Genomic DNA, 15335 nt, shown 5'->3' on the forward strand with positions numbered 1-15335 from the left:
GCAGCTGCAAAAATGTCCTGTGTGCACGAGGCCTAAATGCCCCTGCATGTTCTCCTATGTCTCCATGCGCACATAGGGGTTAATTTACTAAAGGCAAATCCACTTTGCACTACAAGTGCATTTGGAAGTGCAGTCGCTGTAGATCTGAGGGGGACATGCAAGGAAAATAAAAAACAGCATTTTAGCTTGCACATGATTGGATGATGAAATCAGCAGAGCTTCCCCACATTTCAGATCTCCCCCTCAGATCTACAGCAACTGAACTTTCAAGTGCACTTGTAGTGCAAAGTGAATTTGCCTTTAGTAAATCAACCCCATAGGCTTTTAGCAGCGTTTAGTGGCAGGGGCTTTTAGAGGCAGGGGGGAAAAAAAGAAACTGCACTGCATGTGCGTCCAGTGAATGTGGAAACTTCACACGGTACCTCATGCAACTTGGATTCGGTGTCTCTCCTCTCTTCCTCCAGACTCCGGAACCTTGATTTCCAAATAAAATGCAAAATTTCCCACAGTGAGTGATGATTTGGGGAGCTATATCATCTGCTGGTGTTGGTCCATTGTGTTTTATCAATTCCAAAGTCAGCACAGCCCTCTACCAGGAAATTCTAGAGCACCTCATGCTTCCCTCTGCTGACCGGTTTTATGGAGATGCTGATTTCATTTTTCAGCAGAACTTGGCACCTGCCCACAGGGCCAAAAGTACCAATACCTGGTTTAATGATCATGGTATCACTGTGCTTGATTGGCCAGCAAACTGGCCTGACCTAAACCCCATAGACAACCTGTTGTGTATTGTCAAAAGGAAGAGGAGAGACACCGGACCCAACAATGCAGATCAGCTGAAGGCTGCTAGCAAAGAAACTTGGGATTCCATAACACCTCAGCAGCGTCACATGCTGATGTCCTCCATGCCACGCCACATTGATGCAGTAATTCATGGAAAAAGAGGCCCTAACCAAGTATTCAGTGCATACTTTTCAGTAAGCTTTTTTATTGGTCTTATGTAATATTTTAGTTTTCTGAGATACCGCATTTGGGGTTTTCACTAGCTGTAAGCCATGATCAAAATTAAAAGAAAGAAATGCTTAAAAAATATCACTCTGTGTGTAACACGTTTATAAAAAATGTATGAGTTTCACTTCTTGAATTGAATTACTGGAATAACTTTTTGATGATATTCTATTTTTATGAGATGCCACGGTTTATACACACACTGGATTTTATTTTTTTCTACCACTAATGGCGGTAATCAGTGACTTATAGTGGGACTGTGATAGCACAACGTGCAATCTGACACTAGGTGGGAACTATATGATCACCCACCATTAATAAAATAAAAATAAAAAAGGTAAATAAATAAAAATATCCCAAAGTCTGTACAAGCTAGAACTTTTGCACAAACAAATCAATATATGCCTATTGGGATTTTTTTTTTTTACCAAAAATATGTAGCAGAATATATATTGGCCTAAATTGATGAAGAAATTCAATTTCTTTACATTTTTATTGGATATATTTTAGAGCAGAAAGCAAAAAAAAAATATATATATTTTTTCAAAATGATTGGCCTTTTCTTCTTGTTAATATAATAAACAATAGGTGATCAAATACTACCAAAAGAAGGTTCTATATGTGGGGAAAAAAAACAAAAATTGTATTTGTGTATAGTGACGCACGACACGTGCAATTGTCAGTTAAAGTAACGCAGTGCCGTAAAGCAAAAAATAGCCTGGTCATAAGGGGGGGGGGGTGTGAAGCTTACAGAGGTTGAGTGGTTAAATAGGATAAAAATCACTTTTAAGTGTAACCATTTGGGTATAAAATAGCTATTGAACTTCCTTTTTCTAGTCCCATCGTATGTGTTGTCACCGCGTTGTTGACGGGCGGAATTTAGTGTGATTGTGTGTATGCAAGACAGCTTCAGCGGAATTCCGTCGGAAAAGTCTTCAGAGTTTATTCCGACGGGAAAACCGATCGTGTATACAGGGCATCAGGCTACTTTCACACTGAGTCGTTTTTCAGGCATTTTAGCTCTAGAAATAGCTCCTGTAAAGCGTCTGAAGAACGCCTTAAATGCCTCCCTAGTGCGAAAGCCTAAGTGCTTTCACACTGGGGCGGTGCGCATTCGGGGCGTTAAAAAAAGTCCTGCAAGCAGCATCTTTGGGGCGGTTGAACCTCCCCTGGCCATTGAAATGAATGGTCAGAGCTGCCGAATCGCCTACAAAGCTTTTCGGCAGTGCCACAACACGGGCACTTTTAACCCTTTCTTTGGCTGCTAGCTGGGGTTAAAGGCGCCCGCTAGCAGCTGAAAAGCGTGATAAAACGATGGTAATGCGCCGCTAAAACTAGCACCACTTTACTGCTAACGTCGGGCGCTTTCAGTGTGAAAGTAGCCTTTGAAATGCAATAGTAATACCACCACTATCTGTGAAATATTTACAACCTATTTACTGTTACACATACGTGTCCACCGGGCCGCATGAGAAGGTGAGCAATATTCACTTTGGATGTTGAAAGTGTGATTGTATCAATCCTCTTAGTGGTTCCCCCGTCTTCTTCTGTGTTTTCAGTTACACAAAATTAACAATTGCACTTTAGATAATGCATGCATTTCAGCAATGCAATCATCAGGAAATCCTGACTTTTATAAAAGCGTAATTACCGAAAAACAAAAAGATAACTAAAAACTTAATTTACCATGATGCATCAGACCTGGGCACCCGGTGACTAGGATGGGCTGCTGATAATTTCTCTTCACAGTGCATAAATCAATTCCAGATTACAGGCCTCAGTGCCCTCAGAACAGAGGTTAGAGCGTAAATGCCTCCTGAACCATTAGGCCCCTTTCAGGAGCTACAGCGCTAAAAACAGCGCCTGTATAGCGCCTGAAAAAATCTGGCCCCTTTCACTCCAGTGTGAAAGCCGCTCCTAAACCGCTTCTACCCATTGAAATCAATGGGGCAGCGTGGCCATACCGCCGGCAAAGCGCCGCTGCAGCAGTGCTTTGCGGGCGCTTTTAACCCTTTTTTGGCCGCTAGCGGGGGTTAAAACTGCCCCGATAGCGGCCGCATACCGCCGCTAAAACTACGTTAAAGTGGCGCTAAATATAGCGCCGCTTTACCACCGATGCTGCTCCCGTCCCAGTGTGAAAGGGGTCCTAGGAGAGTATGGGCTAGGGTCACCCGTAATAGGACGGTCTTCCTCTGTGTGTGTTGTGATTGTATGGTGGTGTTGAAGTTAGCCCCAAAGCGTGAGGCAAGGCCTTGGTTACTCGCAGGGAGCTGGAGGCTACGGGTCAGATGGCCAGAGGTAACCAGGTAACTGTAGACAAATGGTGTGAGTGAAATGGAGATGCACAGTGAGGTAATGCTTCTACTCTAAATGGTGAAAGAGAGAGCACAGAACACACAACACTCCACCCAGTGATTGATCGATGCTCAGTCCCAGCGCCAAACCTTTCCCTAGTACAGGGATATGCAATTGGCGGATCTCTAGCTGTTGCAGAACTACAAGTCCCATGAGGCATAGCAAGACTCTGACAGCCACAAGCATGACACCCAGAGGCAGAGGCATGCTGGGAGGAATTGTAGTTTTGCAACAGCTAGAGGTCTGCTAATTGCATATCCCTGGCCTAGTCGAATGGGTGGTAGCAGGAAATTCTAAGGGCGCCCAACAGTGCAAATATAGAGGTAGCGCCCGATGCTTCAGTGCAATTAGACTACTCAACAGAGTGAGTTTTCAGAGAAAGGGAAAGTGCTGAAGTAACGCCACAGATCTGAACCTGGAAAGCACTCTGCAGCTCAATTCTACCAGTACTAGAGTGAAAGAAACTCCCCCAAATTTGGGGTTGTCACCAGAACAGGAATAGAGGGGAAATCTTTGATGGGGGGACACTAGTTCTTACTCTGGTGACAACCAGGGACTCCCTCTCACTTGCTGTTTAGGCTATGAGACAGAAGTGAAGGGAAATCTCTGCAATGAGATACAGATAACAAAAAAAAAAAAAAAAAGTTTTTCCTGCTGATTGGTTCCTGTGGATTGAATTGGACACAGTGGAAGTGGGTCACCGGCGGCGTACATGTGTGCCGCAGACCTGTAAGAGTAGAATCACGTACAGGTACATGATTATGCCAAGACGACCCGCCGCCCCACAGTAAATATTTGTGGGACGGTCAGCAAGTGGTTTAAAGGGACACTGTGGCAGATAGGAAGGGGTTAAGGAGCATACACTACAGAATTTCTTAGAAACACGAATCAACTACATGAAATTCGACTTACCTTCATTTGTATCTATGTCCAACATAGTTTCTTCGTCCTCCTCGCTGTTCTGTGGAGAGGAAGGACAATTTCCACTTTGGGGTCTGGAATTTTTTTTACACCTATAAGAGATGCAGTAAAAATGTGTTTACCTGTCATATATTAAAGTACACATTTCGAAAATAAGATGAAACACTTGGTAACAACACTAACAGGGAAATCCATATTAAAAATCACATCAGCTCATCTCAGAATTTTGAATACACATTTTAGGAATTGCTCGGAAGAACACAAAGCAAAATATAAAACATTTCTAAGAGCCCAACGTTACAGAAAAGACCCTGTTAAACACAAAAACAAATGGCCATTGCCCCCACCTACAACTGGCCTTTACAGTAGGGAACACCGGAAGGGAGACGCATGTCAAAACGACACAAAATAAACTTCCAAGCGCAACTTACCGACCAGCCTGAGACAGGGGCAGCCCGTCCATTAAGAGCGCATGGGCCTTTTAGGGCACCGCCACTCAGGTGCCAATGCAGAGTGGCTGTTTTTTTTTTGAAGCACCGTTTAGAGCCAGAGGCTTTAATAGGCTTCAATATAGGGTGGGTTTGGGTCGCAAAGAGTGCGCTCCGATCCCACCCAGGTGTGTTACAACAGCAGATGAATATTCGCTGTTGTAACACCGATCCTCCTCCCGGCCAATCAGGAAACGGGTTTTTGGCTGAAAGGGCAGGCGATAGTATTGAACGCCTAGGAGGAGGAGGGGAGGAGCTGGAAGCCGACATGGAAGAAAGGACACAGGTGCCGAGCTGCTGCACCATGCTGCCTGCCACCATGGGGTAAGTGCCAGACTGACCGCCCAAAAAAAACACCAGCCGCCACTGGCCTGCGAGCAACCAAATTATCCTGTCTAACAATATGTGGTAAAATTCTGCACGCATTTGTGAATATGAAGCTACAGGCCCAGTGAAGTCATTCCCCATTTTCTGTAGTCCTAACTCTAAATTTCGAGAGCCTCCACAATGGAAGCACATGCATTCTAATGCCAAGGCCAGATAAAGGCCAGTTATACATCTATTGAATCCTATCCAAAGAAACGCATTGTGTGCGGAGGAGTTATTTAATAGAAGTATCACTGAACACAACAATGAACAGAATTGTGCATGATCTGTCCTGAATATTAAAGCCAGTCATCTGTGGAAAGTCCAAACACATGGTTGATGAATAATTTTAAAATGTTTGTTTTATAATGAATGTAATGTATTTGTAATAAAAACGTTTTAAATTATAATTGTAGTACTGCCTTTAAAACCCCGCCATAGACAGGGGTTAGGCCCCACGTAGTCTTTTTACAATTTGGATGTGGCAGTATTAAGGCCTTGCATCAATTTTTTAACCATTTGCTGACCAGCCGCCGTCAATATACTGCAGCAAGTCGGCTCGTTCTCGCGAATCGCTGTAGCTGTACGCCAGTCTGTTTTACAGCTATAGCTGCCGTGCGCGCCCACTGCACGGTGGGTAAGCTGATGTGCATGGCTAGCAGCCGCGATGTCTGCCGCCCACCCACGTTCGCTCCACAGTGAGCCAGAAAGGGAATCTGTCAATGTAAACAGACTGATCCCCGTTCTGACAGGGGAGTAGAGAGAGATTGTCTGTTCCTAGTGATCAGGAACAACGATGTCTCTCCTCCTCCAGCAGTCAGTTCACTCCCCCACAGTTAGAAACTCCACCCAGGGAACAGGCAGGCATATTGGCGTACATGTACGCCCAATCTTCAATGTTCGCCCTGCCATCGGGAGCGCGCCGGCGCCCTCCCGCGCTGGTCGGGACCCCCGTGAGTCCGGTCGCGGGACCCGCGGACTCGATCGCCGCGGGCATACCCGCGATCGTCTCACGGGACGGCTGAATGGAGGAAATGCTGTGTAAACAGCATTTCTCCATTCTGCCTAGCAACTAGTGACGCTGATCTCTGCTCCATGTGATTGGAGCAGAGATCAGTGTTCACTAAATGAAAGCCCAGCCCCCCACAGTTAGTAACACACCCCTAGGAACACTTAACCCCTACACTGCCACCCACTGGTTAACCCCTTCACTGCCAGTGTCATTTACACAGGAATCAGTGCATTTGTATAGCAGTGATTGCTGTATAAATGACAATGGTCCCAAAAATGTGTCAAAAATGTCCGATGGGTCCCCCACAATGTCGCAGTCACAATAAAAATCGCTGATCGCCGCCAATACTAGTAAAAAAAAAAAAAAAAATTATTAATAAAAATGCTATAAAACTATCCCTATTTTGTAAACGCTATAACTTTTGCGCAAACCAATCAATAATCGCTTATTGCGATTTTTTTTACCAAAAATATGTAGAAGAATACGTATCGGCCTAAACTGAGGGAAAAAAATGTTTTTTTATATATTTTTGGGGGATATTTATTATAACAAAAAGTAAAAAATAATGCGTTTTTTTCAAAATTGACGCTCTATTTTTGTTTATAGCGCAAAAAATAAAAACCGCAGGGGTGATCAAATACCACCAAATGAAAGCTCTATTTGTGGGAAAAAAAGGACGTCAATTTTGTTTGGGAGCCACATCGCACGACCGCGCAATTGTCAGTTAAAGCGACGCAGTGCCGAATCGCAAAAAGTGGTCTGGTCTTTGACCAGCAAAATGGTCCGGTCTGAAAGTGGTTAAACACACGCCGGAAATGGGATAAAATGTACCTGTGTGATGGGTGAGATTTGTTGGATTCTCTCTCAAACTCCTCATTCTCTTTATTCCTGTCTTCATCAGAGTCTGCTGTGGGATCAGAATCTTCACTGAAATGTCTGTAGAGCACAGTATCCGCCTCTTCCAGACTGCAGACCAGCTTCTGCGTGCCGCTCTGAAAGTTCTTTTTGAGCTCCTTAGACAAGGATACAACACTGTCTGAAATCTGGAAAATAGATATGCAATATTTATAGAATAATTCTGAAAAATGATATTACACAAAATATTTAAAAAAGGGACGCCCTAAAAAAATAAAACGGCATAGAAGGCTCCGCTCACACTTGTAATGCGACTTCGGACACATGAAAAAGAGAAACTATCCAGTGTGTGGCAGTTATGTGGAGGAAAATGCCTGGTTGATGTCAGAGGAGAATGGGCAGACTGGTTGGAGATGATAGAAAGGCAACAGTAACTCAAATATCCACTCGTTATATTTAAAGATATGCAGAATACCATATCTGAGCACACCACACATTAAACCTTGAAGCAGATGGGCTACAGCAGAAGACCACACCAGATGCCACTCCTGTCAGCTAAGAACAGGAAACTGAGGCTACAAGTCACACAGGCTCACCAAGATTGGATGATAGAAGATTGGAAAAATGTTGCCTGGTCTGAGGAGTCTCGATTTAAGCTGCGACATTCAGATGGTAGGGTCAGAATTTGGCGTAATTGACAGGAAAGCATGGAGAGAAAAAAAAAAAAAAAAAAAAAGAAGGAGGAGGATCCCCCTTCTTTGCGACTTTGTAGGCAACCACACATGAGTAAATTAACAAATATATTTATTGTTAATACATAAAATGGTTTGATCATTCAAAGGACATATCAAAAAACACATATTGCAAAAACAGAAAAGGAAAAAAGACAGAGAACACGACAGATTATATAGTTTGCATGACTTATTAAAAAATACTCTCTGGTACCCGATGCATTTCTGGTTCAAGCACCTTCGTCAGGGGTATTGGCAAGAGTAGGTGCAGTCATAAATAGGTCTTACATGCAAAATGTTCTACTATGCAACTTGAAAGAATGAAGCAATACCAACGGTGATGCCAAAAGATGGCCACCAAGAACATCCAATGTCGTAAGGTGTTTCCCAGAAAGCAAAGTTTATTATTAATTGGTCTCCTCCCCTTGTGAGTCCCCTCCCCCTACAGTCAGAATCACTCCCTAGGTAACACAATTAACCCCTTGATCACCCCCCTAGTGTTAACCCCTTCCCTGCCAGTGACATTTATACAGTTATCAATTCATTTGTATAGCACTGATTGCTGTATAAATGTGAATGGGCCCAAAATGGTGTCAAAAGTGTCCGATGTGTCCGCAACAATGTCGCAGTCATGATAAAAATCGCAGATCATCGCCATTACTAGTAAAAAAAAAAAAAGGCATAAATCCAACCCCTATTTTGGCGACGCTATAACTTACGCGCAAACCAATCAATATACGCTTATTGCGATTTTTTTTTTTATCAAAGATATGTAGAAGAATACATATCAGCCTAAACTGAGGGAAAAAAAAAAAAGTTTTTCTTTTTAAATTGGGATATTTATTATAGCAAAAAGTAAAAAAGTGTTTTTTTTTTTGTTTTTTTTTAAACTTGTTGCTCTTCTTTTGATTATAGCGCAAAAAATAAAAACCGCAGCGATGATCGAATACCACCAAAAGAAAGCTCTATTTGTGGGGAAAAAAATATTTTTGGGTACAGTGTTGCATGACCGCGCAATTGTAATTTAAATTGCGACAGCGACGAAAACTGAAAATTGGCTTGGGCAGGAAGGGGGTGAAAATGTTCTGTATTTAAGTGGTTAAATAAGTGATTACATTCCCTCTGTTTTTAGCTGCATAAGAGCGTTGGGGAGGAGAAACAGCAGCTCACTGGTCTTCCCAGTGAATGGGTGTGGGTGGGTGTGGGGATGGGTGGGTGAGTGTGGGGGGGGTTTGGGGGGTTAGGACAAGTCTCATCATTGAAGGAGAGCACGCCGAGTTCCCAGCACAGCCAGAAAACTGACCACTCTCTGTTCTCATTCTTAGTGTAGTCCGTTTTTATAGGAAAGCAGAGGAACTGGTAGGATCACCAGGGATTTCACACAAAGAAGCAATACAAAGAGAACACACAAAGCTGTGTGAGTGAATGAATGACGTGGCCCTTTCATACAAGCACATGATACAGCAGGCACCTATCAGGAATATTAAATGTTGGGTTTACATATTCTTAAGGCTCAGTTCACATCTCAGGGTTCTGAAATGCGGGCGGAATCGCGACAAATCATGAGGACGCCCGTGTGTTCCCTGTCACTTCCAAACGTGGCGCGATTTTGCCACAATTCGCCGGGCGACAATCGCAGTGAAATTGTGCAAACGCATCGGCGGGACGCCTGTTGCCTAAAAGAAGCAATTCCGCCCACAATTCAGAATGTTTTACCACCTTACACCATCTCTCCAACGTTTCATTATTACCTTTCTTTGGTTGGGGTACTTCAAGGGTAAGAGTTTGCTCTGATCAACAGTATGTGAATGCTTTTTAATCAGAGGAGCTGTATTTGGTCTGCCCCCAATGTTTAACAAGTGCACATCTTCCAGTAGGGCTGTCACAGACAGATCTCTCTTCTGATGCTCCAGGTAGGTTTGCAATCTAGCAATCTCATCTTGCTGTTCTTGCAACTTATCGCTCTGTTTAAAAAAAAAAAAAAAAAAACACAACAGTGGATAGTTACTTATAAACTAGGATTGAAATAGAACAGCCAGGGGGGGATTGGATGGTATTGAAGTGGTTAAGATAAAAGTGGTCTCCGCGGCGGATTCGCCGCGAGATAACTTTTAACGGCAGCCCCCACCCTCCCGCCGTGCTCCGGACGTCTCCGGCGCTTACCGGAACCGCCAGTAGCGGCAGAAACAATCACGTCCTCTCCCATGGATGCCTGGCTGTCGACTGAGGGGGAAGATGGCCCCTGCTTTACTCCATGCCATGGGAGGACAGAAGCGACATCAAATGAGCTATTAAAAAGGAGACTTTTTTTTATTGCATTTTTGTGTAAATATGAGATCTGAGGTCTTTTTGACCCCAGATATCATATTTGAGGAGGTCCTGTCATGTTTTTTTTTCTATTACAAGGGATGTTTACATTCCTTGTAATAGGAATAAAAGTAACCCAAACTTGTTTTTTTTTTTTTGTGCTGTGTGAAAATAAAAAACGAAAAGTTAAATACATGAGGAAATTTTTTTTTATTATTATGTATATTATATACATAAGCTTGCGTGCAGAAGCAAACGCATACGTGAGTAGCGCCCACATATGAAAACTGTGTCCAAGCCACACATGTGAGGTATCGCTGCGATCTTTAGAGCGAGAGCAATAAAACTAGCCCTAGCCTTCCTTTAACTCAAAACTGGTAACCTGTAGAAAATTTTTAAACATCGCCTATGGAGATTTTTAAGGGTAAAAGTTTGTCGCCATTCCACGAGCGGGCGCAATTTTGAAGCATGACATGTTGGGTATCAATTTATTCGGCTTAACATTATTTTTCACAATCTAAAAAAATAAATAAATTGGGCTAACTTTACCGCTGTCTTATTTTTTAATTAAAAAAAATAGGATTTTTAAAACAGCTTACCTGTAAAATCCTTTTCTTTGATGTACATCAGGGAACACAGAGCCATAGTAATAACTATGTGGGTTATATTGGACCATCAGGTGCTGGACACTGGCACACCCCTTAAGGCATGTACTTCCCCCATATAACCCCTCCCATTGCTGGGAGTCCTCAGTTTTGTAGCCAAGCAATATAAGTGTATAAGTAGAAGAAGGGAGGGACCTCTGTGTCCCCTGATGTACATCAAAGAAAAAGATTTTACAGGTAAGCTGTTTTAAAAATCCTATTTTCTTACATCAGGGGACACAGAGCCATAGTAATAACTATATGGGCTGTCCCATAGCAATGGCAACTAAAAGGGGGGGGGCAGAACAAAAAACAGGAGGCCAGAGGACTCATACTGCAGCCTGGAGTACAAGTTGTGCCCAAAGGCAATATCCTCATGATCTTTAATATCGATTTGATAAAATCGGATAAACGTATGAACCGAAGACCAAGTTGCAGCCTTACAGATCTGAGCCATGGAGGCCTGATGATGCACCACCCAAAAGGCACTAATCGCCCTGGACAAGTGTGCTCTAAATCTGATAAGGAAGAATTTTCTTCTTTAAGCTGAAGCTTGAATAATCACTTTGACAAATCCATTTGGAAAATAGTGCATCTAGACGCTGCTTGTCCACATCTTGGACCCTCTGGCAGTACAATCAAAACCTCTCTTTTGCAAACCTGAGCAGTTTAAAAAAGACTGTAGTGCTTTCTCTTCCCCAGATTAAAGCGGGAGTCCGCCGGGAGTCCGCTTTTTTTTTTTTTTTTTAAAGCCAGCAGCTACAAATACTGCAGCTGCTGACTTTTAAAATAGTGACAGTTACCTGTCCAGCGTGCCCGCGATGTCGGCACCCGAAGCCGATCTCTCGATCATCTCTCGGGTGCTGCCGCCACCATCTTGGGTATGGGAATCAGGAAGTGGAGCCTTTCTGCTTCATTTCCCGGTTCCCTACTGCGCATGCGCGAGTCGCGCTGCGCAATAAGAATGGACCCGCTGCCTCTGGGATCTGTGTTTCCCAGCAGGCAGCGGGGGACCTTCGGAAAGGGGCGTAATGTACGCCCCTTTCCGCAGAGAGCTATCCCGGAAGTGGGTGCAGATACCTGTGCTGTACAGGTACCTGCACCCCCTCCCCCCTGAAAGGTGCCAATTGTGGCACCGGAGGGGGGGGAGGGTTCCGATGAGCGGAAGGTCCACTTTAGGGTGGACCTCCGCTTTAAGGCTCTGGGGAGAAAGAAGGAAGAATAATATCTTGGTTTAAATGAAAACCTGTTACCACCCTTGGTATGAATTCAGGATGAGGACCTAAAACCACCTCATCCTTATGCCTGAAGAAATATGGCTCTTACAAGACAGAGCCCTTAGTTCCGATACTCTTCTGGCAGAAGAAATGGCAAGCAGAAAAAATTATCTTTTTTGTCAAAAGAACCAAGGGAATTTCTCATACAGGTTCAAACGGCCGATTCAGCAAAGCCAATAAGACCAGTTTTAAATCCCAAGGATTTAGAGGTGCCCTGATAGGGGGAATAAACCATGTTACCCCCTGAATAAGCTACGCACCAAGAGTGGGAAGCAAGAGGCCATAGGAAAAGACACCGACAAGGCCTGGATCTGGCTCTTGATAGAAGTCAAGGCCAGCTTTATTTCAGATCCCATATGCAGGAATCAGGAATGCTGCCTATTGACATACATCCTGGTGTGACAACCCCTGGATCCACACCAAGAAACATACTCTATAGACATACTCCAGACTCTATAGTAAGTGATTCTGGAAGCCAGCTTCCTGGCATTTAATAAAAGTAGACACTACCAAAGGAGATCACCCACAATCTTTTATAGAGTGGGATTCAACAGTCAGACCTGTTAAATTTTTTGTCCGTAAGGTAGGATGAAATACCAGAGCTTGCCCTTCACGGTAGGCTCCGAGACCTTAAAAGGAAACCTTCAGGAACCAGGGAACACTCAGGTTAACCCACAATCCTGGACCTGCGAAAGGACCCTGCCGGGAAACTTTTATTGGCCTCACTAACAAAAAGTACTGAATCCCAAGGCCTAGCTCTCAAAGAGAAGCATTCGCAAGCAAAACCTAATTTCAAAGACATCAGAAGGGATCCAGTCAGGATGGCTGGCTCTCATCAAAGGATTACTGCCCGTGGAGCTCAGCATAACACATCCTTACTCGTGCCCAACACCATAGACACCGGTGAAAAAACGGAGGACTTTCAGCAATGGGAGGGGATATATGGGGGAAGTACACACCGTAAGGGGCGTACCAATGTCCAGCACCTGATGGTCCGATATAACCCATATAGTTATTACTATGGCTCTCTGTCCTCTGATGTAAGAAAAGAAAGGTATTTTTTTCCAAAAAAAGTGCGCTTGTTTGACCGCTGGGTAAATACGGTGTGACAGAAAGTATTGCAACGAACGCCATTTTATTCCCTAGGGTGTTAGAAAAAATATATCTAATGTTTGTGGTGCTAAGTAATTTTCTAGCAAAAAATAAATAAAAATGATTTTAACTTGTAAACAAGAAGTGTAAAAAAGAGGCTCAGTCCTTAAGACGTTAAATGCTGACAAGTTGAACAATTTTACAGTGGCTGTAAGAAGGTGGTCCATTCTTTTTGTTATATTTTATGTTTATTTTATAATATAGAGAACACAAAAAAACAATTGGAAGACTCCATGATGATCCCAATCTTTGAAAAGAAATTAACAGTCAAATCTTGGGTTGAGATCTATACATGAAATCTCACACAAATCAAAGGATGAGGACCGCACTCCTTTCCTTGTTCAAACTTGGTAACAGATGGGTGGTTGTAGCGACTGTAATGATTGGCACAGTGTGGTCACTATGTCTCCTTGAGAAAGAGACCCTGCATGGCCCCTGAAACGATGGCCTACAGGGACATTGGACCAACAGGTTAATGTATAGGTTAGCAACGTAAAGCTAGTTATGTACTATTGTTTTATTATCTATAAATTAAAATTATCAGAAGAGTGACCCTTTAGCGTGTGTGAAGGTTAGTTCTCTATGAGGAAGTGTATGCACTGGCTGGTGTAAAAGGTATGGGAGAGTGACATGCACCACACATGCCTGTAACTGCATTACATTACCCATAAATTCTTATACGTTATGATTATCAATAATCTAATAAGCAAAAATGCAAAAGGGAGTAAAAGTACTTCTGTACAAAGGTTATGCCTATATGAGTTTGCCCATAGCAACCAATCAGGTTCCAATTGTCATTTCTGCAGTCCAGCTTTGAAAATTACGCAAAAATGGCGGATAGGCTGCTATGAGCAACACACATTCTTCATACATAAGTCCCCTAAAATCGAATAGAAAGGAAAACATAAAAGCAAAAATCTATACATAACGATTGCGGAGGATACCTGCAACTTGTACTGCTCCATGGCATCTTCTAAAGCAGACAGAAAATCTCTATTTTCATCTTCCAGCTTCTGAATTTTACTTCTCAGATCTTCAATGCACTTGTCTTTCTCTACTCCACCACCATGGCACTCAAAGCTCAGCGAGCCCTACCATTAGGATAAACCGCAAGTTAACAGCAAAGCAATTGCAATAATGCTATAGAAATGTGTTGATTACCGTATATACTCGAGTATAGGCCGACCCGAATATAAGCCGAGGCCCCCAATTTACCCCCAAAAAAACTGGCAAACTTATTGACTCGTGTATAAGCCGAGGGTGAGACATGCCTGTCCATCCCTGTGTGTGTGTCCGTCCATCCCTGTGTGTCCGTCCATCCCTGTGTGTCCGTCCATCCCTGTGTGTGTGTCCGTCCATCCCTGTGTGTGTGTCCGTCCATCCCTGTGTGTGTGTCCGTCCATCCCTGTGTGTCCGTCCGTCCATCCATCCCTGTGTGTGTGTGTGTCCATCCATCCATCCATCCCTGTGTGTGTGTGTGTCCATCCATCCATCCATCCCTGTGTGTGTGTGTGTCTCCATCCATCCATCCCTGTGTGTGTGTGTCTCCATCCATCCATCCATCCCTGTGTGTGTGTGTATCCATCCATCCCTGTGTGTGTGTGTCCGTGTGTGTGTGTGTGTGTGTGTGTGTGTGTGTGTGTGTGTGTGTGTGTGTGTGTGTCCAGCCTACCTGTGTCCCGAGCCTGTGTCCCGTGCCTTGCCTCCTTGCCTCCGTCCCGTGCCTTGCCTCCTTGCCTCTGTCCCGTGCCTTGCCTCCGTCCCGTGTCGTGCCTTGCCTCCGTCCCGTCCCGTGCCTTGCCTTGCCTCCGTCCCGTGCCTTGCCAGGATCGCCGCTCTTCGTCGGCGCCTCGGCGGACATTCTACCATTCAAACGCCGCGCCTCCGCCTTCGCCTGTGATAGGCGGAACACTGAATTTCCCAGCAGCCTGTGTTCCGCCTATCACGGACATCGTCTCATCCTCGTCCGTAGTACGAGGATGAGACGATGTCCGTGATAGGCGGAACACAGGCTGCTGGGAAATTCAGTGTTCCGCCTATCACAGGCGAAGGCGGAGGCGGAGGCGCGGCGTTTGAATGGTAGAATGTCCGCTGTCTGTCTGCTCGACACGCTGATCGAGCAGGCAGACAGCGATGACTCGAGTATAAGCCAAGGGGGGCACTTTCAGCCTCAAAAAAGAGGCTGAAAATCTCGGCTTATACTCGAGTATATACGGTAG

General features: G+C 44.2%; 1 protein-coding gene across 1 annotated transcript in view; it reads right to left on the minus strand.

Moving 5' to 3' along the window:
• KIF7 (kinesin family member 7) overlaps positions 1 to 15335 on the minus strand; it is a 95325-nt gene that overhangs the window by 52178 nt on the left and 27812 nt on the right. The window contains exons 6-9 of the mRNA XM_077472803.1: positions 14061 to 14207; positions 9488 to 9700; positions 6982 to 7193; positions 4276 to 4376 (exon numbers count right to left, since the gene is read on the minus strand). Coding sequence (XP_077328929.1) covers positions 4276 to 4376; positions 6982 to 7193; positions 9488 to 9700; positions 14061 to 14207 — 673 coding nt within the window. The remainder of the gene's footprint in view (positions 1 to 4275; positions 4377 to 6981; positions 7194 to 9487; positions 9701 to 14060; positions 14208 to 15335) is intronic.

Source organism: Lithobates pipiens, unplaced genomic scaffold (assembly GCF_037356315.1).
Source record: "Lithobates pipiens isolate NorthernLeopardFrog02 unplaced genomic scaffold, aLitPip1_a1.2 Scaffold_8, whole genome shotgun sequence".
NCBI classification, from domain to species: Eukaryota; Metazoa; Chordata; class Amphibia; order Anura; family Ranidae; genus Lithobates; species Lithobates pipiens.